At 42.2% G+C, this 24,282-nt stretch overlaps 1 protein-coding gene across 3 annotated transcripts in view; it reads left to right on the top strand.

Moving 5' to 3' along the window:
- Window positions 1–2,357: 2,357 nt before the first annotated feature.
- Window positions 2,358–24,282, top strand: part of SMG7 (SMG7 nonsense mediated mRNA decay factor) — a 97,667-nt gene continuing 75,742 nt past the window's right edge. For 2 of the 3 annotated variants that reach the window (XM_074961106.1, XM_074961109.1), the window contains exons 1-2: window positions 2,358–2,716; window positions 8,729–8,859. In XM_074961106.1, coding sequence (XP_074817207.1) covers window positions 8,786–8,859 — 74 coding nt within the window. In that variant the 5' untranslated portion in view covers window positions 2,358–2,716; window positions 8,729–8,785. The remainder of the gene's footprint in view (window positions 2,717–8,728; window positions 8,860–24,282) is intronic. The other variant, XM_074961107.1, reaches the window with a different exon arrangement.

The raw sequence follows: 24,282 nt of genomic DNA on the forward strand, positions 1-24,282 counted from the left end.
TTGTCAGTGGGCGGGAACGAACCTAGGACCTCAGTGCATGAGCCTCTATTGCATGAGCTAAAAGCCAACTAGTCCTTAGCTAAGCCTGTAAAGCAGACTCTTTATTCTCTAATAAGTGGTCTCAGTGCCACTACAGGAGACAGAAAACCACACTCAGGAGGTGTGTGGGTTACAGAACACTTGTAATGGTTTTTTTGCATTTCTGTGGCATCATCTGGCCAGGGATCTCAAAGTTCTTTCGAAACACAAACCTGTCTGGCACTGGCAGGGAGTGTTTTTATCCCCAAATTACAGATTGACAAATTGAGGGACAGGAGATTAAGTGACTTGCCAAAGTTTGCACAGTTTTTTACCTTAAATTACTAATACATTCTTTTAATCTTAACTCCATTTTAACTTTTTTATTTTTATCTATTTTTTTGGTATGGGACTAGAAACCAAGCCCCCTGTTGTCCAGGGCCAGGCCCTAAGGGCCAGATTTTCAAAACAGTCCTGCTCCTATTCAGGCACACAAATAAGTAGCCAGATTTTCCAAAGAGCTCAGCATACCAAACACCCTAAGAGCTCAAAAATCATAAATTGGGCCCCAAACAATCATGATATTGTCTTTAAAATCATGAGGGGATTTTAAAAATAAATATTGAGTCTCTTTATATGTGTTCTGTTTTTTGAGCCTTTTGGGTTCATGTTTTCATGCTTTTCTCTGTAACTATGAGCAGAAAGAAACATTCTTAAAAATAAAAAGCAGAGATTCTCACACAATCACTGAACTCCAGGACCTGAGGCTTTAAGAAAAGCACCAAATATCATGAGATATGTGTGATAATACCAAAAGAGTGAGCAACACTGAGTTGGGTGCTGAACTCTTGGAAATCTGGCTCCTATTGTGGGTGCTGATCCATGAAAATCAGGCCCTAATTGCACTGCACTGTACTTTCTCCCAGAGAAGGAAAAAGCCAGTTCACTCTCCCAGCTGGCAAGGAGAGGAAGAGAGAGCCAGCAGCAAAGTGTGGGTATGTGTGAGAGAGCTGGGAACAAACTCTGGCTGGTGGGCTGGGCGGGGTGAGCTGAACAAGCCCACCCTTCTAGTAATAGGGTGGTGGGTAGAAAAATGAGAGCAGGAAGAACCAAGCAAACAGCTGGATTAAGGAACTGGAATAGCTCTAGTCCTCAACGAGGCAATAAGAGGTCCTTCCTAGAGCATTTAGGAAAGAAGGGACATGATTACTCCCCCTTACAGGGAGTATCTTGGAAGGGAGCAGGGGCTGCAGCATGGCCTTAGGTGGTTTGGGGTTGTTTTTTTTTTTAAAGATTACTGACAGGTGGCAGGCAACCTTTCTTATTATTTGGAGTGAGCTTGCTTAGATTGCATCAATGTATTTTTTTAGCTCCCTCTTGTGATGAAAGACTTTGAAATGAAGCAGTGAGCATCTCACTGAGAACTGTTTGAAATCACTCTCATTTTAACTGTCACAGCTTTGGGCTCTAGGAGCTTCCTGGAATCCTACATGATTAAATCTGTGACACACCAAATTGCTTCCTGACGTCAAGGAAAATGGATTGACTGTTTTTAGCTTGCTCTCCCCCCGCATTGGGAAGGAACCCTCAGACTTTCCGTGATACTGGCACAGCGGTGAGCGCTGGGCAGCACAGTAGGACATTTGCACGTTGCTGTAACAACTGCACGAATCTGGGAACAGCCCAGCAGTGCCTCTAGTTTGGCAGTATCGCTGACAGTGCCAGATGCTGCAGAGGCAGGTGCAGGCATAGCCCCTCCCAGATGCGCTGGGCCGTGCTGAGCTCTTCTAGGGGAGGGGAGAGCGGGTCTGGTTTCATCCTCACTCCAGGTGCTGATCGGCACGAAGCACGGGGGGGGATCTGTGTGATTTCCCCCAAGCGACTGTCCTCAGTGCCCTGACTCATGAGGGCCCAGCCAGCTCGGCCCCGCAGCTGGTGATTCTGGCAGAGCACAGTGTATTCACACGGACAACTGGGCCTGGGGGGAGAGGGGTTGGGGGGAGGGGCGGGGGGCAGGTGAGGGAGGGGGGTATTGGAGAGGAGTGGGGGTTTGGTCGGGATGTAGGGCAGGCAGCCAAGTGGGAGCGGCCGGTGTCAGGAGGAGCATGGGGAGGGGCCAGTTTTTTGGCTCTATTCCAATCCGGAAGAGCGGCACGCTCGGCGGTTGTTATGGTGATAGTGCGGCAACCTCCCGTTGCTATAGCAGCAGCCCAGCCAACGGGTTGGCGGGTTGGCAGCGAACGCGCGGGGAAGGCTTTGGCCGTAGCGCAGGCAGGAAGTGTGGCTGGGGAGGCGGGGCCGGGCCGGGCCCGGGCCCGGAAGTGTGGGGGAGGCGGACAGCATTGACTGTGAAGCCCGGAGGCTGCTGCTGCTGCCTGCCCCGGCGCGCGGAGGCGGCGGCGGCGGCGGCTCCTCCTCGAGCCTGGTCGCCTGAGGCAGGCAGCTGAGAGCTGCGCGGTGCCGGAGCCGGTCTCGCGAGAACAGCCCCTTCTCTACGCCCACTCCCGGGCCGGAGACCCAGCGCGGGGACACCCGGCGGGCAGGAGGAGCCTGGGCCCAGCACGGGAAGATGGCGGCGGCCGGAGGCGGCGGCGGGTCCTGGGCGGCGGAGCGGCCCCGGCTGTGAGACCCGGAGAGGGGCGGCGGGGACGGGCAGCGAGCGGCGGAGGATGAGCCTGCTGTGTGCGCAGTATCTCCGGTGAGGGGGAGGGGTGAGGTGAGGGTCAGACCCGGCAGCTCGGCCCGGGCGGGGGTGTAACGGGGGGACGGACCCGGGGGCGAAAGGTGAGTTGAAGGGGAGGGGCAGAGCCGGGGCTGGCTGTGTACGTCTGACGGGGCGAGCGGAAGGAAGGGGGGAGAGGTGTTGGGGGGTGAGAGGTGAGCAAGGGATGCCTACCAGGAAGGGGGGTGGGGTGGGCAAGCAGTGATCTAGGGGAAGGACATTGAGGGGGAGGGAGTGGCATAGTTGGGGAGTACATCGGGTGAAGGGGAGTTTATTGGGAGGAGGTAAATGCAAAGGAAAGGAGGCTGAGCAGACAGCGAGGGAAGAGTGGAATAGATGGAGGAAGTAGGGGTAACCTCAGTAGAAGACTCTGGGAGGTATGGGGGAGTAAAGGATATACTGGTGCAGGAGGAAGGAGGCGAGACGTCTGTCTGGGAAAGGTGATAGAAAATTGTCATGGGGAGAAAAGGGTATGTGCTGAGGGGATCTGGACTAGATGGTTGGGCCAAGAGGCTATGGTCGGATGAGCAAATGGGTGAAGTGGGGAAGATAGCATGGCAAAGTGGCATTAGCTGTAGGGGGAGAGAGAGTTAAGTTATTCAGATGAGAAATCCAAAGTCCTTCATTGCAATTGTTAAATATCACATAGGACTTTATGCAAGCCCAGGTATGCTAATGGTGGTGTCGTGGCCAAATTCTAATTTGGGCTATTACATTCTTCCTGCCTACATTTTTCTGCAGTTTCAAATCAATACAGGGCTGAGTTCTAGTTATACTGTGCAGCGTTAAATGGGTTCTACATGTAAAGCAAAATCTGTATCTGTAGTCTGTAAAGTGCTTGGGATTTCTTTTCTGTGAAAGGCAATATAGCAGCGGTTCTCAAATTGTGATCATTGGACCAGTAGTCTGCAGAGCTTTTTATGGTGGCGTGTAGAGTTAAAATGTTTTTGGAACCAAGCAATTTGGGGGGTTAAGAGAAGAGATAGTCAATGGGTTTTTCACAGAATGAAAGTATTGTGGAATCCCGAAAGTACAGAAATGCACGATACAGTATTTTGGAGTGGAAAGTACTGGGACATAAGCATTAAGTAAACTTAATTCTTTGCATTTAAAAGCCCAGTTGTCTTGTAATTTAGAAGACCAGTGTCAGCAAAAAAGCCTAGATAATAAGCCTAGTACCAGTAAATATACTGAAAGGAGACACGTATCCCTTTTTGAAGACTCAGGGACTGAAGCAAGAGCCTTTGAAAGAGGTGATGAGATGCCGTTAATATGTTTCTTTACAGTTCTAAAAGGCCTTCTATCCAGGGATCTTAAAACACTTCAGCTACCTCCCCCATAATGGCAGTCCCCAAATCCTTTTTCTCTATCCAGTCTTGTATTCCTGGCTGCCTCTCATTCCTCTGGGTTGTCTCCATGCTATCTCAGATTTGTTCTTTTTAAAACAACTTTTTTTTCCCTCCGTCTCCCTTCTGTTCATGGACAACATCACTATCCTTCATGTTTCCCAGGCCTGTAATACGTGCTGCATTTAATTCTTTTTTCCTCCACCCAATGCTGACACATTTTCCTTGTTAATATCTCTCAAATGAATCTTTCTCATTGATTCCAGTGGTTAAATCCCTATCAATGTTCTAGTCATTTTTTTGCTTTTATAACTGAAATCTAGTCCTGACGGGCCTTCCTGCCGCTGAACTCTTCTGCTATCCTCCAGGTCTTTCAAAATTGGTGGTACTAAAGTTATCTTCCTTTCTCTCTGTTCTGACCAATTTCCCCTTCCCCCACTGGGAAAAAAACAAACTTCCTGGAATCTTTCCATTGGCGTTCCGCATCTTGCCACATCAAGTTCAAGATCCTCTTCATCTGCAAGACCTTCCATAATCACCTACATCTATTCCTTTTGCTCCTCTCAAATCTTTTGTCTTACTGCTCTTTCTCTTTTTGTCATTTTGCTTCATCTTTGTACAGTGCCTATTAAAATGGGTCTGAGTCATCTAGGTACTAACGCAATACAAACGATAAATAAAATACTTCTGAAAGTATTCTTGTCTTTGACTGGCAAAAACTTACTCCCTCCTTTAAAACCACTTCTTTAAATAGTTTGTCGTCAGTAGTCAAACATTCTCCGTCTCCAGAACTCTTCCTTGTCTTTTTTGACCTATATAGATTGTAAGCTTTTTGGGACTCAGTGTGCACTATCCATGGATTTAAAGTACTGTATATGTCTATGGAGCTATTTACATTTTAATAACTTACATATGGAAGAAATTGGGGTACAGAGATGTCGTTTGGGATAACTGTTGCCCAAGATCATACAGTATGAGAGCTGAGAATAGAACTGAGAATAGAACAGGTGTCTTAATGCCCATTCTGCTAGTTCTTTGCCTTAGAGAAAGGATGGCCTTCTTCCTTACTGTAGCATAAGAACTCTCAGTTGGAATCCACTGATGAAGGAATAATTGAATTTAAGGATGTTGTGCTTAAGGATAGCTGAACAGGATGGTGATTTGTAAAGGTGGGGGCGGGGCAGGAAGAATGCTTCTTTATTGTATAAATAAGGCCTTGGAGGGCTTTTGTGAAAATTTTTTGGCCTGGTTTTTAGGTTAGGAATTCATGTGTTGTCTTTCTTGGAAGATTAATGATTGGAGAAATAGTGAAATGACTTTGCAGGAATCAAGGAAGACTGAAAGTTGAACTAATAAAGGAACGGATTTTTATCCAGAATGGTTTAAACCTCTTTCCCTGCCCCTTCTCCTCCCCCCCTCCCCCCCCCACACCCCACTTAACACATCTAACTTCACAAAACATCTAACTTCAGTGAGTGTAGAGCATTTAGGATGAAGAACTTTTTTGTTAAAGAATCAGTGTCATTTCAATCAAAATGAAGAGCTGATAAATATCTGAGACACGTATGGAAGTTTCTAGCAGAACCAGGAAAGGTCAAACTTGACAAGCTTGATATTTCCAAGGGTGTAAAAAAAAAAAAAACCAAACAAACCTCAAAACCAAGCCGGGGGGATCCCATTCAGTCACCTTCCTGTGCCATAAAGATGGAAAAAGGGAGAAACCCCAATTTTAAAAATATCCTTTGCAGGTCACCAGTTAAGCTGCATCACCAGATAATTACCTTTTATGTAGCTGATTCTCATGGGTTTCAATTTCTGTTATCACTGGATTCAGTTGTGCTGTATATGCTGTTTCTGTCCCATTTTAGTTTGTCGTCTGGGAGGAATAAGTTAGAAACATTAAAATAGGTACTCAAGGATTTGCATAAAGTCTGGTGAGAGGGACAGGAGAGTAATAGATTGAAACCTTAATTACATTCAGGCCTATGAGACCTCTCTCAAAGATCATATTAATGGTTTTTCAAGACTCCCAGTTTGCATGATCTCCCTGCTCAGGTGAAAATGGTGTCTAAGGTATTTTTATGAATCAAAGCAATTTTGATTAGGCTCGCTCTCATTCTCTATTTACTTGGGAATTCTCAGGTACTCTTACCACAAAGCTAGTTATTAATCTTACAGGAGCAGACTTGTTTGTCTGAATATCTCTTGTGTGTTCTGCTAGCTCTTGCTAGAGCTGGGAGAGACACCTGAAAGGAAAACACCATTAGCAATGGAATTCCCAATTAGAAGCCACAGAGAACAGTTTCAAGAGTATACTGTCTCTTCTTCCTACCTCTGGTGTATTCCTTTTAAAAAGATGATGTTACTGTGAAGTTTGGGTTGGGGGTAGGGGAAGAGGAAGGACAGGTAGTTCAAGTTTGGACCGCCGTTTCAGGAGCTTAAATTTATCTACTCAATGGAGACGTTCTTCTCTGTAATGTGAAAATGTTAATGTTGCTGTTCTCTGATGTTACTCTTCTTCTTTTTTTTTTTTTTTTTTTTTTTTTTTTTTTTTTTTTTAAAGAAGAAGTCCCAACCCCACCAAAATTTAGTGGGGCTCCAGGTCTGTCTCACTGATCCAATATCAAGCCTGTCCAGTTTACAAACTGACAGGGTAACAAGCCTTGTGGATGGGGGTAGGGGAGCGATAGACATGGTATCTTGACTTTAAGTAAGGCTTTTGATACTGTCTCTCATGACCTTCTCATAAACAAACCAGGGAAATACAACCTAGATCGGGGTGGGCAAACTTTTTGGCCTGAGGGCCACATCAGGGTTCCGAAACTGTATGGAGGGCTGGGTAAGGAAGGCTGTGCCTCCCCAAACAGCCTGGCCCCCATCTGCCTCCTTCCACTTCCCGCCCCTTGACTCCCCCCGTCAGATCCCCCGAACCATCCAACTTCCCCTGCTCCTTGTCCCCTAACCACCCCCTCCTGGGACCTCCTGCCCCTAACCACCCCGCGAGGACCCCACCCCCTAACCAACTCCACTGCTCCCTGTCCCTTGACTGCCCTGACCCCTATCCACACCCCTGTCCCCTGACAGGCCCCCTGGGACTCCCACGCCTATCCAACTCCCCCTGTTCCCCATCCCCTGACCGTCGATGAACCTCCTCCCCATCCAACTGCTCCCTGTCTCCTGACTCCCCCGCCGGGACCCTCTGACCCATATCCAACCCTCCCGCTCCCCTACCGTGCCGCTCAGAGTAGCAGGACTGACAGCCGCGCCACCTGGCCAGAGCCAGCCACACCACTGCGCTGCCCAGCAGGAGCTCGCAGCCCCGCCACCCGGAGCACTGGCAGCACGGTGAGCTGAGGCTGCAGGGGAGGGGCCAGGAGCTCAAGGGCCCGGCAGGACGGTCCTGTGGGCCGGATGTGGCCCGCGGGCTGTAGTTTGCCCACCTCTGACCTAGAGGGAGCTAGTATAAGGTGGGTGCATAACTGGTTGGAAAAACGTTCCCAGAGAGTAGTTATCAGTGGTTCACAGTCAAGCTGGAAGGGAATATTGAGCAGGTTCCCGCAGGGATCAATTCTGGGTCCAGTTCTGTTCCATATCTTCATCTGTGATTTAGATAATGGCATAGAGAGTACACTTACAAAGTTTGTGGATGATACAAAGGTGGGAGGGGTTGCAAGTGCTTTGGAGGTTAGGATTATAATTCAAAATGATCTGAACAAACTGGAGAAATGATCTGCGGAAAACAGGATAAAATTCAATAAGGACAAATGCAAAGTACTCCACGTAGGAAGGAACTGTCAATTGCACACATACAAAATGAGAAATGACTGCCTAGGAAGGAGTACTGCAGAAAGGGATCTGGGGGTCATAGTGGACCACAAGCTAAATCTGAATCAACGGTGTAACACTGTTGCAAGAAAAGCAAACATTGTTCTGGGATGTATTAACAGGAGTGTTGTAAGCAAGACATGAGAAGTAATTCTTCCGCTCTATTCCGTGCTGATTAGGCCTCAACTGGAGTATTGTCCAGTTCTGGGCTCCACATTTCAGGAGAGATGTGGAAAATTAGAGGAAGTCCAGAGGAGAGCAACAAAAATGATTAAAGGTCTAGAAAACATGACCTATGAGGGAAGATTCAAAAAATTGGGTTTGTTTAGTCTGGAGAAGAGAAGACCGAGAGGACATAACATTTTTCAAGTATATTACATATTTTTTCACAATTCTTCTTGTTAACCTCTGAGGATAGGACAAGAAGCAGTAGGCTTAAATTGCAGCAAAGGCGGTTGTGGTCGAACATTAGGAATAACTTCCTAACTATCAGGGTAGTTAAGCACTGGAATAAATTGCCTAAGGAGGTTGTGGAATCTCCATCATTGGAGATTTTAAGAGCAGGTTAGACAAACACCTGTCAGGGATGGTCTAGATAATACTTAGTCCTGCCGTGAGTGCAGGGGACTGGACTAGATGACCTTTCAAGGTCCAGTCCTATGATTCTATAGGCCTTGATCCCTAAAGACTTAAGCATGTGCTTAACTTTACATGCTGTGAGTAGTCCAATTGACTTCATTGTGATTACTTGCCCCATGTAAAGCTGAGTACATGTGTCTTTATGAGAACAGGGTAATATTTTTTTTTTCCCCAACAGCTAGGCCTGTGAACCTACCCACCCGACCTCAGCCTTCAGTGTGGTTCTTGAGGTGTCATGGAGGGTAAACTTTATTACTTGCTGGTGATATGCGAGAAGGAAAGAGCCTGGCTTATCTTTCAGGACTCCAGGTGAGTTTGCAAGGCTGTTGTTTAATAATTAAAAAAATACATAAAACTAAGCCCACAAATATTAATAAATGGAGCAAACTTGTTGTGGTATTGGAGAGAGAATAAAGCTGAAATGTCAGGTCACTTTAAATCATACATAGTGGAACAGTACATTAATAGAAATCTTAATATAAAATAGAACTAACTTTTACTTCCTGTAAACAGCTTGTTTTTCTTTTACAAAAGAAAAGAATTGAACTGTTAGCTCATTCCTCAAGTTTTCCTTGAGGAAATATATTTTTCATAACTGACTTGACGTGCATGAGTTTAATTAAACTCTTAGCTATTTGAGGCTAGAACTAACACATGTATTTCACAAAGGTACGAATTTTACGTTTTAGCTAAATGTAGCTTTACTCTGGTATAACATAACCATAGAAAGAAAGATGATTGAATTACAGGTCTTGCATACCATTGAGTAATTCTGGTACTGACAAGTCAACAGCACTGAGAGTTCATGTGATTGGTTTAATCTCATGATCAAACTAGCCTCTTCGTTAAAAGTTTTGACTACTAATTTTTTTATAATTCACATTGTTTCTCTGTCTTCATGGACTCGCCAATAGCTCCATTACTTCCCTGCATCTGCTGTGTTAATCTCCTCTTGACTGCTCCCTGTCTTCATTCAGTGCCATATCACTAATATCTCACCTTCGCTGTTGCGCAGAGTAGTTACTCTGGTTGCAATCCATGTATTGTCAGACTTTGTTTCCTATATCTAGTGGATCAGACTACAAGAGTTATTTCTTTAAGCCAGCATCTCTCCACCTGTTCCTGGTCCTGCAATCAGCATGGTGTCCCCACAGCTAATATCTCCGTCTGAGGAGGTCAGTAATAGAAGGGAATGAGTTTTGTGTCACAGATGAGTTAGGAGTGCCTCATTTCTCCTAGTCTTTCCTGCTGAGCATATAGGTTGCCTAGTTTGCTGATGGCATGAAGGCCTTCTGGGAGCTCTTGGGGACATAGTACGGCGTCCTTAGACCTAGGATTTATTTTGGTCCAGAAGAAAGCCTGTTGGTTCTGATATTCTGCGGGAAAGCAGTGTTGCTACCCCTATGAACAATGGTGCTTACAGCCTGCAAGGGCCCTTTTGCTGACTCTAGGTTTAGTTCTTTCTGTAATTAGACAGTATCGAGTCCCTGAGGAGGGCTTTGAATATTTTTACTCTTGCCTAATCCTAGATGTGCTCTCAATAGCAGTGGCCAATGAGAGACCTTGCCAGGCTGGAGCTTCTAGATTCGCGTCTAAGAATAAACACCATGTGCCTCAACCTTTTTGGGGCATAAGGCTTATGCTCAGGCTATGTGATAGGTGAGGACTGGTAATTATCAAGTCCAAATCCTGATGGAGAACCTCACACAGATAAATTAGAATAACTGCCGAGGATAGGGGCTTGATTTAGCCAGCTGTGTCAGAAAGTTATCGTGTTGGAATGCAGCATTCACTGTCAGTGTGCTCCAGTGGCTCTCCATTTGCAGGAAAAAGTTTAGACAATGTTTTGGCAGACCCCTTGAGAGTTGACCGTCAGTAATATGACTAGTTCTACATTTTCTGCAAATGGGTAAGATCCAGCTAGATGTCTTTGCCAGCAGTGACTGCCAAATATCTCCTCATATACTTCAGGGGCAGGCAGGATCCCGCATCATCAACAGATATTCCCCTCTGGACTAGAAGCAAGAGTTTCCTTCAGCCTTGAGCCAGAAGATCATCAGAAATCGGATAAGGATGTAACCAAGATGCTGACTTGGGCACGGCAATTGACTTGGGCATGGCAATTTTGATATTCTGACCTGCTGAAACTATAATTAAATCCATAAGTCCAGGTTCTCAGTCTACTAGATATATTGTTTTGGTTTGGGATGAGATTGTCCAATGGGATCTCAAGTTGACAGCTTGGTTGATTGCTGGGAGCAGTAGATCAAGTGCTCTGCTGAGGTCCAAAAGTAGGAAACCATTAACAAGACATTTCTACTCAATGAACTGGAAGACTCTCCTTCTGGACAGCTCAAAAAGTAGACCAGGGTGGCTCTCCATTTTTTCCTGTGTATTCCTTCTGATGTGTGAACCACCTCCTGTGAACAAAATCTTGTTTTCACAAAGTTCCTGAGTTCCTTTCTTTTAATCTTGGTTAGACTATTGACTGTGTCCTATCTCTGAAAACAGAATTCCTTATATCTGTAACATCAGCCTGGAGAATTAGTGAGATAAGAGTCCGATGGCTGGATCCTCCTTGTACTGTGTTTATTAAAAGTAGGCCATGCATCTTCACCCCAAATTACTGTCTAAACTTCCATCTCAATCAGGCCATTAGTCTTCACATTTCCTCTCCCTCCAAGCCCAAGGATGTCCGGCTCGGCATTTAAGACTCTTTGGAAGCCTAAAGTTATCTATATAGGAACAAATCTATCCCGCAAGTTCTCCAGAATTCTTGTGGCTTATGTAGATAAGACCAGGGGTCGGTCCATCTCAGTTTAATGGCTGTTCAAATGGTTCAAAAAATGTATATGTGGTTACATGATTATATTAAATTTCTAGTGATCTGGAAGTTACTGGAGTAAGTTTCCACAGCATACCTTGGCACTGTATCTGTCACTGAGAAGGTTGCTATTTGGAGCTCTCTTACACTGCGCTACACTCTCAGTTTGGGCTTTAGTTCTGATGTCCAGTTTGGAGGAATAATCTTGTCATTAAAAAGGAAAAGGAGTACTTGTGGCACCTTAGAGACTGATACAGACTAACATGGCTGCTACTCTGAAACTTGTCATTAAAGCTATTCAAGAGCAATTTCTGGAAAGTCACTACTGCTTGTCTGTTTGTGTCCACGTCCACTCCCCAGCAGTCAAGTATCTCAGAGGTAGTTAATGCAAAGGTCTCCAAATAAGTTTAATTTCCCAGCCAAGCCAGGGTAAGCTATGCAGCAACTCCTAGAACCCCAAAAATTTAGCAGTAGCTGCTGCTTCTGCCACTGCCAAGGCCATTTTGATTTTTATATGGAGAATAAGTTTACAATCTATAGGCCACAATCAGTCCAAATGGGGTTATTTTTTGCCAGAAAGGCAAGTGTTAGGTCTAACTAGCCAACTTATCCATAATAAGCTTTGTACTGAGTCCATAATTAGCGGATATTTTGATTTACAAGTCAGTCCTTGTCTTACTGTTCTAAACATATATAAAAACTACATACTGACCTGGTGCGTGTGTGGGGGAGATGGATCTGTAGCTATAGCTGAGTTGCCTGTTCTTTATTTTTCCCCAAGTACGTATAAAATGTATAGCATGGAAGAGTGTGCTAAGGAGTGAGTAGCTAAAGCATAGCCACACAACATAAGGACATGCAGTAGTTTGCCACTTTGATTACACATACTCTAAACATTTCAGTTTCAGAGATTTTGTTGTAGTCTACAATTTGTATGCCAAAAGTGGCCTTAATCTTGGATGAAACCATATTTGCATCCACTTGTGAAAGACATTATACAGGCAACTGCAAAGTTGAAAGTGTCTCAAACGCATACAGAAAACTAGATTTATTACTGTGCTTGCTGATGACAAGTCTGTACTTGAGCAAAGGTTGGTATACAACGGATTTATTCAAGATTTATTTAACTCTGGTGTAGTAGATTTAAAATCAGCGACAGTTTATGGCGTCATAGGAATAAAAAGCTTAAGAAATTGACGTTTCAGGCAACAGGAATTCCAAGAGATGGTTCATCTGAATTTAGCTGGTGCAGCAGTGTATTCAGTCGAAGTTTTGGCACAATTCTTCCGTCTCAAAAATTTGAATCTATTGTGAAAGAAGTTTTCAAATCTTACTGTTTAAGTCCTAAAAGGTGGTGACTTCAAGCACTTGCTGATGCCTTTTGAGGTAACTATCTATTTTGGCAGCATCCACCATGCATGCAGGATTGCTAGTCAGGGCAGTAAAGACACAGACCAAATGTGGGGATTGCCTGTTTGGAAGATATTGAGTTAGATTGAAATATCCAGAATTAGGGGTGTTCTTTGAGATTAAAATAGGCAAGTTTGTGTACACTTTTGCAATGTCATGATGGACTTAATCACTAGTGTTAACTGAAGTCTTTCTTTTATGGAGAAGATTCTTTTATTAGAGACCTGCAAAGGCTGGAAAGTACTATAATGGAGCTTGTAGCAATGGGACATTTTGAGGCCTATCTGGAAATTTATCTGTCGGGATGACAAACTGGAAGGGAGTTGATGCTTTTGTCTTCAAAGGCAAAATTATAGAAAATCAAATTTATATATAATTGAAAATTCAGTTGAACATATGGATACCTGATTCATCAGATTACAGCAGTCATGATTCATATGGTTCCATGTTTTGTTTTCACACAATGGCCTAGTGATTTTCAAAATTAGGTCAATTTTTTGTTTTAATGTAAGAACAGAATATGTTAGACTGGTATACATAGATGTGCTAAGTAATAAGGAAAAGCAGTGGCTGGCTAAAATCTCACTAACCCCTGTTAAATACCCAGCAGATGATAGTGCACACATACGTGCACTAAAGCTTTTAACCACCAACATTTCAGAGTATATTGGTTTTTGGTGGAAATACTGTTGTCCTGTAGCAATGCAGTAGTGATACATTTTTTTTCCCCCAGAGTGAACCTTCAGTTTCTAATTCCTTTTACTTATTGTTTGCTGTTGCTTAAAGTTAAAATGATCTGGTGGCCATTGTAGTTTACTAGGGTAGTCAGTCTTTACACAAGACTGTCATGAATCACAGTTAGATTTAAATCCATAATGTATGCCTGACTGAAAGAATTCAGGAGGTGCAAGCTCAACAGTTTGGTTTCAGTGGAAGACTGCTGGAGGGTGGTTCAGAAAATACAGTCTACACTCTTATCTCCCAGATGTTGTTCAGTCATTAGAAATAAACTTCAGCATCTGGCTGAAATTCAAGCATTGATTAGTGGCAAGTTCCAAATATGTGATTCTTGATTTTCTTCTCTCTCCTTCTTTAGAACTTAGTCTGTTTTTGAAGGCTCATGTTATAGCACTGTATTGGGAACATTTACTTGGTTGCTTCTTTAGTTCCATACTTACGTTCTTTGGGTATCTTTACTGAAACCAACTGTAGGTCATACGTCTTTCATGGAATCTCAACTGGTACTAATAAAGCCAAGGTCCTGCTCACTTATCATTAAGTGTTTCTCTCCCAAAAAGTACCCGCATTTCCGTAGCAGACTAAATTAATCATTAGATTAAATCTATTTACATTTGTGAAATGCTCGGGAATATTTAAAGAGCAGGAATTCTCTCTGACCAGCACTCAGTCTTAACTCTGTTTCTCCACTATTATTCAGCTTCTTAAATATTGAAATGTGGACTATATTCTTAAAATGGAGAATTAGAAATGTGATTTCCACAGTGTGTAGTAACGTACTATCACAATTGGTATAGTGAATAAATTTATTGGCATACTGAATAAATCCCAGTTATACATGCTTACCGTGTCCTCTACATTAAATCAGCATTTTATGGCCTTGAATAAGTGTTGGGACTGAGGGTTTTTTAAATACATCTAGCTGTCTCATCATGGGTGCATGGAATTTTGACAGAAGAAAAACTTTTTCTGTTTGGTATTCATGTACTCTTAAATTGTTAAAATGTGTGCTTATATAAAAGCACAGACCTTAGACAACTATTACATAAATAACTGTTAGTCTTTATGAACTGTTACAAGTGATTTTGGTTTAGACTTTGTGGTTGTTGGGAATGTCTTAAATTTATTTGCGTGCTGCTCAATGAGAGTTGGAGCTTCTCAAAAATATTCAAAATTTATACATTTTGTAGAAATTCTGAAATTTTGTTAAATTACACCGCTGTTTTGACCAGCTCCACTCAGAATGTTTTTTGTTGGTGTTCATGAAGTGGATGTTAAGTTTCCTGTATTTATTCTGGAATAAAATCACTTCTGTTCTAGAATAGTGTCCACACAGAGAGATATTTCAGAATAGCTGTTGTAGAGTAAGTTGCTTCACAATTGCTGTTTTGTTAAAGATCCTCATGTAGGCAAGCTGGGGTATCCTCCACTATTATTCACCTCACCCAGTCTTCTGGGTTACTTTAACCTCCTCACCCCCTCAGGTTTTTGTTGGAAAGAAGTTGTTTCTGCTATTCTTCGGTTCCCTGCACCTTCAGTGTTGAGTCCCCCTTCACGATGGATAGTTGCAGTGCCTGCCTGTACTGTTGCTCATGGCTTTCCAAAACTGCAGCACAATGAGTGACCAGATTCTTGTTTCACTGATGTCCACACATATCTGAAAACTGGCAAGACATCTCCACTTTCACTGTGCAGCAGCTTGTGGAATCTGTGAGCAACAGAATAGACAGCAGAGCTCACTTTCTGCAGATTTAGGAGGACAGCACTGCATCAGTTTAACCCTGCAAGAGCAAACTGAGGTGGTCTTTGCAACCATAGAGGCTAGAGATAAATATATAGGGCTGTCAAGCAATTAAAATAATTAATCACAATTAAAGAATAATAGAATACTATTTAAATATTTGTGGACGTTTTCTACATTTTCAAATAGTAATTTCAATTACCACACAATACAAAGTGTGCAGTGCTCACTTTATATGATTTTTGATTACAAATATTTGCACAGTAAACAAAATAATTTCAATTCACCTAATACAAATAATATAGTGCAGTCTCTTTATCATGACAGTTGAACTTACAAATGCAGAGTTATGTACAAAAAATAACTGCACTCAAAAAGCAAATCAATGTAAAACTTTAGAACCTAAAAGTTCACTCAGTCCTAATTATTGTTCAGCCAATCTCTCAGACAAATAAGTTTGTTTACATTTGCAGGAAATAATGCTGCCCGCTTCTTGTTTACAATGTCACCAGAAAGCGACAACAGATGTTCGCATTTCATTGTTGAAGCTGGCATCGCAAGATATTTACGTGCCAGATGTGTTAAAGATTCATATGTCCCTTCTTGCTTCAACCACCCTTCCAGAGGATGTGCGTCCATGCTGATGATGGATTCTGCTAGATAACAATCCAAAGCAGTGCGGACCAATTATATTTATTTTTCATCATCTGAATCAGATGCCACCAGCAGAAGGTTGATTTTCTTTTTTGGTAGTTCAGTTCTGTAGTTTCCGCATCCGAGTGTTGCTCTTTTAAGATTTCTGAAAGCATGCTTCACACCTCCTCTCTCTCAGATTTTGGAAGGCACTTCAGATTCTTAAATCTTGGGTTGAATGCTGTAGCTATCTTTAGAAATTTCACATAGATACCTTCTTTGCGGTTTGTCAAATCTGCAGTGAAAGTGTTTTTAAAATGAACGTGTGCTAGGTCATCATCTGAGACTGCTATAACATGACATATATGGCAGAATGCAGGTAAAACAGAGCAGGGAACATACAATTCTTCCCCAAGGAGTTCAATCAAAAATTTAACGAACACTTTTTTTTTTAACGAGAGTCATCAGCATGGAAGCATGTCCTCTGGAATGGTGATCGAAACATGAAGGAGCATGCGAATGTTTAGCAGATCTGGTATGTAAATACCTTGCAGTGCTGGCTACAAAAGTGCCATGCAAACGCCTGTTCTCACTTTCAGGTGACATTGTAAATAAGAAGCAGGCAGCATTATGTCACGTAAATATAAACAAACTTGTTTGTCTTGTTCTTCTGAACAAGAAGTAGGACTGAGTGGACTTGTAGGCTCTAAAGTTTTACATTGTTTTGTTTTTGAGTGCAGTTATGTAACAAAAAAAATCTACATTTGTAAGTTGCCCTTTCACAATAAAGAGATTGCGCTTCAATACTTAGTATTTTTCAATTCACCTCATACATTTCTTTATCATTTTTACAGTGCAAATATTTGTAGTAAAAATAATATAAAGTGAGCACTGTACACTTTGTATTCTGTAAAAAGAAAAGGAGTACTTGTGGCACCTTAGAGACTAACAGCTGTAGCTCACGAAAGCTTACGCTCAAATACATTTATTAGTCTCTAAGGTGCCACAAGTACTCCTTTTCTTTTTGCGAATACAGACTAACACGGCTGCTACTCTGAAACCTTTGTATTCTGTGTTGTAATTAAAATCAATATATTTGAAAAAGTAGAAAGACAGACATCCACAAATATTTAATAAATTTCAGTTGGTATTCTATTTAACTGTGCGATTTTTTTATCACGATTAACTCAAAAATTAATCTCAATTAATCGTGTGAGTTAACTGCAGTTAATCGACAGCCCTTATATAAAGTATATGTGTGTATATACACTTTATTTTCTTTTTTAAAAGAAAGGTTAGTTTGCAGAAGATGATAGCATTTGCTGGGGAGTTTCTTACTTGACCTACTCCAGGATGGGTTTTTGGAGTGCTGGCTAATGAAACTGTATTTTAGACGCTGCCTCTGTTTGAATGAGTCTATCAACTTGTGGAAATATAGCCTCTTCTTCTGGAGCAGTTGCTTTGAATGGACACACTATACTTTGTTGGAAGACACTTGAAATGTAGCCAGTTAGTCTGTTTTATATGTTTATGAGAAGTTATAAACCAGATTCATAATCTTCAGAAGACATCTGACAGCCATCCATAAGAAATAAAATTTAGCTACGAGATTGGAGGAAAATCTAGTTTGTTACCATTTGATGCTAGTGACAGCTACTCTTTGCTGTTTAGGTCCTGCAGAATGATAAGGCTGTGTATTTTGTTATATATACTGAGAGCATAGTATTAAATAGAATACTCAATCATCCATTATGTTGAACATTTTAGAATGCTTGCCAATGCTTGCCTTTGATAGTCTCAAACTTAACCCATTTAAAAATAGTGCTATCTTAACTGCCGCTAGATTATTTACCTCCAAAAAGCAATCTAGCCACTTCAAGTCTGACCTAAATAACTTCATATCTGAAGCTGATTTGATGATCTAAAATGACATCAGTCTGAATTCAGTGACTTTTAAGGTCTAGATAGGGATATTAGTGCTACAAAACACGTAGCTGAAACATCAGTTTTAATTGCTGAACCTCTTCTGTCATACACAGCAACGTTATTCACTGACAAAGGTAGCAGTAAAAATATTATTAATTCAGTAACTTCTCTAGTGTAATGGGTACAATGTTGTTGAAAAAGAGTTTTAGATCTAATATTGCTGTAATGACTTATGAATATCTGTTACAACCCAGAATTGAAACTGGTGTGTTTCTCTGAGTGTGGACATGGGGGATGAGAAAGTAGTGGTGTCGTTGTTACCATTCTCTGTCATAGGCCATAGCATTGCTTTTCTTTAGGACACTTAAAGTCTAGTGTCTTCCTTGCTTGGTTTCAAAGGAGCCTTGCAAAATTGTCATAGAATGTATAACAGCTAAGATGCAAAAATCTACTATCCTTATCATGGTGATGGGGATGTGGCGAAACTCATTTGTAACTTGTCAAAAACAATTTTTCATTGGGAGCAAGTAGAATTTTACAGTCTTGTTCCAAGACTGACAGATTGGAAAAGACTTCTGAGTAATTGGTCTTCTGTGTTATAAATTTTTTTTCTTTAGGTTTATAGAACAGGTCAAGGAGACAACGAATAAATGGATTTTCCCAGGTTGAATTTAATGTCATTTACCTGTTCCCAGTGGACTGGCTGCCAGCCAGTGCATGCAGATTGACTATATGTGCACTAATGCATGTGTTATCACAAGGGACGCTGAGGATATCCCTTAAGGATATTGGTTATTTAAGACTTATTTTCTACTAGAAATTGGAAGTAACTTTGCATCTGGAGTGCTCTTTATTTTAAACCATGTGATGAAAGGAAAGCAAATGCTTTTTAAACAGTTTCACCACCAGAGACTTGAAGTGACACAGATGTGAAAAACAGAGATTTTATTGAGTTTGAACATGGAACTGCTTCTTATGGTTTAAAATAAATACTTTTAAAATCCTTCAGTAACTTACTTTCCTTGCTCAGAACATGTTGTTAAATGAGCACAGTTGTTACCTTAGCTGAATTGCCAGCAGCTGGAGACAAGGAAGCAAACTAGAACAGAACTTTTTTGCCTTTTCCTTAGCTTAGCCACTAGCAGCTTCCATTTTAGAGGCTTAGAAGAGAGCTGTGGATGGTGATGGTAGCAGGGAAGAAACTTAATAAAATATTATTCCAGCCAGTCTTCACTGAAAAAATAACAAGGTTTACTATATTGCTCTCTCACTCTATATTTAAAAAATATATAGGGGGGTGTGTGTGTGTGTGTGTGTGTGTGTGTATATATATATTTATTTTTTTACAATAGCTTGTAATTCTAGAAAATTCAGTTAAGATTCCTATGCTAACCTTAACTCTGCCCTCTTATCCCTAGCCATTCTCCTATAATTCCAGTACTACTTTACCCTGATGGTCTACCCTTCTAGGTTGGATCACTATCCCCACCTACATTCTGAAAATCTATAGAATAGTTGCAGAGGCATTACGTAAATGCAAAGTATTATCTGTTGACCAGTGGACAACTTGCCCAGCCCTATGCATGGGTCAGAGATTCAGCCCTGTTTCAGTTCAACCCTCCCATAGGTCAGACACAATTTCTCACACTTACCTTTCGCATACAGTCTGAGACACCATTCTCCTATAAGGGCTAGAAAGAGCCTTGTACTTACCTTGTTCACCTTTAAGACAGTCCAGAGACCACCTTTAGTCTTTCTGTTCTGCACATAGATTCCAGTGAACCCCATGTACTTGGGTGGAGAGGAGAAGGGATGGACTCATGTTCCTCTTCCCATAGAATAAAAGGGAGCAGGCATACATGTTTACCCTTCGTGAAGGTGGTCTTGCATATTGGGCACATTTTCATTGCCAAGTCTTGTTACAGAGTTTCATTTCACTATATCTCTGGAGAAGCATTGTATTGGAAGCAATAGGGAAGCAGATGAGAGGAAACTCTTGATATCAGAGTGGTGCTGGTAAGGGCAGTAGCTTGGAGTTTTGAATGCAGTAATGGTAATGTGCAGTGGTGGTGGGATTGCCGCTTCTTCCAGTCAATATTGTAAGTGGAGCTATGTTGACGATAAGAGAAGGGGTCAGAGAGGACTCATGCAGGGATGAAAATTCCAGAAGTGGAACTCAGGCCAGGGGTTGAGGTTGGAGCCGAAGATTCTCTTCTAGCAAAACTTCCCAATGTTTTGTCAGTTATTTATCTTTACAGTGTAAAGGGCTAGGATCTTTAGGTGGAAGCATAGATTTGGTGGAGTGATGCTTTAGTTCTCTTGCTGAAGTTATAGCTGAAATTTTAACTAAAACCTCCTTGCATTCTAACTGAATAAAAATAGTCCTATGAACTCGTGTGGAACAAGTGATTTCTTTTAAATAAAGTAATTGAACAAATGTTAAAACTTTCTGAAAATTGTTAACACTTCCAAGTTTATAATACTCAAAACTACTTGTTCAGTTAACCTCAAGCTTACAAAAACTATTTGGGCAAGCACTTCGCATGAAAATATATTCTATTATACTTGTTCAATTTATACAATTCACCTATACATTAATACTTAGTTATGTCAAACTCCTCAAACCATTGCAAAACCTTAATCACACCCTGAAGCCCATTTAGGCAAAAGCTGGAATAAGTTGATGAGTGGCACTGCTTCATGAAGGTCACTAAACTTAGGATGTGTTGAACTAGTGGGGGAAGCCTGTTTATTCACTATCTCCCGTGTTTCCCTGCAGTCTGTATCTTTATGGCTGATCTGACATTGCTCCAGATGCTCAGTGGAGAGGGTAGGGTAATGGTATGACTTTCCTTGGCTACTGTCCTGCATGGGTTGTGATAGGAATCTTGTTGAATGTTTCAAGATTATTTTAACCATGTTATGGAATTTTTGTTGGATTTAATTTGTACTGCAGCTTCCTGGTTAGACTATTAATGTAATGATCTCTTCAATAAACGTTCAAACTTTTCTAATCTTGGGAAGGCACTTTGAGATCCTTGGTCAAAAGATGATGCATATTACCCAAAATGTGCTCCATATGAGGCAGCGGCGTGATTTCTTTTACAACAAACGTAAACAACAGAGTATCAGTGTAAGCCAGATTGGTATTTTGAAATCACATTATTGTTTTTCACAACTTCTACCAATTTCAGCAACGCGGATGCACGTCCAAGAAGCTGGGAAAAGAGGAATATCTCCAACTTGGACTGCATCTACTTTGCACTTCCTGTAAAGGTATTTTTAGGATGGTCAATGAACAAAATTTTCTCAGTAGCTAATGGGTCAGTGCTGTTGTACGTTGCATTCTTACTCTATGCTGCATGGATCCTGCTGTGTTAAAGGCACATATGTATATTGTGGAAAATTTAATTTCCAAGAGGAGTAGTGTAGAGAAAAGAAACCCGAGATAGGTCAGTTTCTGTGACTGGCATTATACTGAACACATTGTTTTAGAAGAGCATGGATTAGCATGAATATGTTGATGGTAATTCTCTGCAAAAAGAGAGGAATAGAGGTGGTTGTCTAAGTGCCCCAAGAAACTCAATGCAATTAAGAAGCAGCAAAATTTAAATTTGTTTTTAAAAACTCTCTTTACACTTACTACACAACTGTGGAACTCAATAGTGCAGTTATATTATGGAATTGTAATAGCACTGTAATAACGCCCCTTTCCTACCCATGTTTTTAATAGCTTTCTGTTTCTTTTGATTTCAGTGTAAAATGGGCACCATCTGGGGTTAGGAATGAATTTTTATCCCACCTGTAGCATTTTGTACAACACAAATTGGCCATTTATGGATCACTACTTTGTTCTGGTGTGGCTGTCCCTAATGTCCTGGGTGACAGAAACAAAGTTGCCCTTGTGGTTGACCTCCCTGTCATCTGAGCCTACACCTCCTTTTTAAGAAGTTTGACTGAGAGTTGTTCATTCTGGTCTGAAATTGGGATGACCTAGCATTTTAGCATGTAGGGTGGGAGGTTCAGGGATCATAATTTGAATGTAGCCAGGTTAAATGTATTAAAATATTGCTCAGAAGTAACCTTTCTTCTTCAAGTGATTGTCCATATGAACTCCACTCTTTGTGTGCCAACTGCCTGTTTGCACAAGATCAGGTTCTTTTGGCCAGCATTGTCCATTGGAGCTGTGCCTGTGTCCTAGGTGTCCTTGTGCTGCTACCCAAAGGTATAAAGAACAGAGTGGGCTCATGGCAGAGAGACAGAACCACGTCAGTGTCCAATTACTCCGTGCAATGTGCGATCTCTTGTTAAGCTTGTTAGTAGCAGGAAGTTATATAGTATACTTAGTATAGTTTTTGTATCAGGTCTGTTGACAAATATAAAAATAACTTTTTAATAGTAGATTGGGGGTGGGATATGCCCAGTTCAGTCACTGTGGTGGATACAAATTCTCCATGATTAAAACCTGTCTCTTGTGTGGTGGCTGTCCCACTTAGTGATGGGTGCAGTAGGTGACTCTTTTGCCTTGGTGAGGGACATATCTGGCAGATGCTTGATCGGTGTCTTCTACAGAAGGACACAGAAGGCAAGAGAGGCCCAGCTCAAGCTCACTCTTCTGGAATGCTTGATGAGAGCCTGGAGGGGGGGGGGGAAATCTAATCAGGCCTGAGTAGTCCTCTTTGACTAGTGCTCCTGTGAGCTGCAGCTCTACTCCAAGGTCTCAGGCTCTTTCTTCATCTGAAAGATTGAATCCTTTGACTACTGAATCTGATGGAGCAACCAAGACCTCTTCCAGTGAGTTGTCAGAAAAGGATAAGAAGGAGCACCATTCCAAGAGAACGCAGGCATGGATCATCTTCTCTGTGTATTAAAGTGAGGTAAATCTGCACAATGCTGCCGTATTGATGCTCAGCTGAAAGGCAGTTCATAGCCCATATTGGTTCACCTGTGCACCAGTTGGTCTCTGGATATCCAGAGACCATCTAAAACTTGCATCTGCACTCCCTCTGTTCTGGTGCTGAAGACTCAGCTGTTGACTTTCTCTGTACCAAAGTCATTCTCTGTACCTACTGATCTTGGGGTGATTGCATTACCAGTATCCTCCTTGCTGTCCTCTGCAACTAGAGGTACTTCTGCCTCTGTACCGTTCTCTAATACTACCACAGTACCTATAAGCAATCCTGCTTAGGTTGTGCAAAAGCTCACCCTAAGACACCAGATAGGTATACTTCATCCAAGGGAGGAGCTAACCTTTTTCCTTCCCCTCTGAACATAGTAGGGAGGTATCCCAACCCTCTCATCTCATTCCCACTTTCATGAGCCTGACTGGTCTGATAGGGAATTCGGAGATTGTCCGTACAGAAACAGACTTCAGGAATCTTGTGGGAAACCATTCGTTCTGATAGCCACTCCCATGGCTTCCAGCCCCTTATCCTTACAACATTCAATCTTGGCCTTATTAGGCTCCTTGGGGGCACATAACCAACTTGGAAATCCTCTTTTTTTTTTTTTTGCTGTCCTTCCCCTCTACCCCTGCAAGATGTAGGTTTATTTAAGAAGGTCAGTTCTAGCACCTCATAGCCATCACCAGAAGAGTTTGTCTTAGGGGGTCTTCAGCTGTATAAGAACATGTTATGAGTTAGGTTAGCTCTACCTAGCCATATTAGAGCTCAGGCATCCTCTGTTGCCTATTTAAAGAGTGTTCCTGTTTCAGAAATGTGTAGAGCTGCTGCATGGAGCTTGGTCCACTCACTTACAAGACACTATTCTTTAATAGAGGCTCCCAGTTCATAAGCCTGTTTTTGGTAAGGCTGTCATAGAATCATAAAATATCAGGGTTGGAAGGGACCTCAGGAGGTCATCTAGTCCAACCCCCTGCTCAAAGCAGGACCAATCCCCAACTAAATCATCCCAGCCAGGGCTTTGTCAAGGCTGACCTTGAAAACCTCTAAAGAAGGAGATTCCACCACCTCCCTAGGTAACCCATTCCAGTGCTTCCCCACCCTCCTAGTGAAAAAGTTTTTCCTAATATCCAACCTAAACCTCCTGCACTGCGACTTGAGACCATTACTCCTTGTTCTGTCATCTGCTACCACTGAGAACAGTCTAGATCCATCCTCTTTTTGGAACCCCCTTTCAGGTAGTTGAAAGCAGCTATCATATCCCTCCTCATTCTTCTCTTCTGCAGACTAAATACGCCCAGTTCCCTCAGCCTCTCCTCATAAGTCATGTGCTCCAGTCCACTAATAATTTTTGTTGCCCTCCGCTGGACTCTTTCAATTTTTCCACATCCTTGTAGTGTGGGGCCCAAAACTGGAAACAGTACTCCAGATGAGGCCTCACCAATGTTGAATAGAGGGGAACGATCACGTCCCTTGATCTGCTGGCAGTGCCCCTACTCATACAGCTCAAAATGCCGTTAGCCTTCTTGGCAACAAGGGCACACTGTTGACTCATATCC

Source organism: Natator depressus, chromosome 8 (genome assembly GCF_965152275.1).
Source record: "Natator depressus isolate rNatDep1 chromosome 8, rNatDep2.hap1, whole genome shotgun sequence".
Lineage (NCBI taxonomy): Eukaryota > Metazoa > Chordata > Testudines > Cheloniidae > Natator > Natator depressus.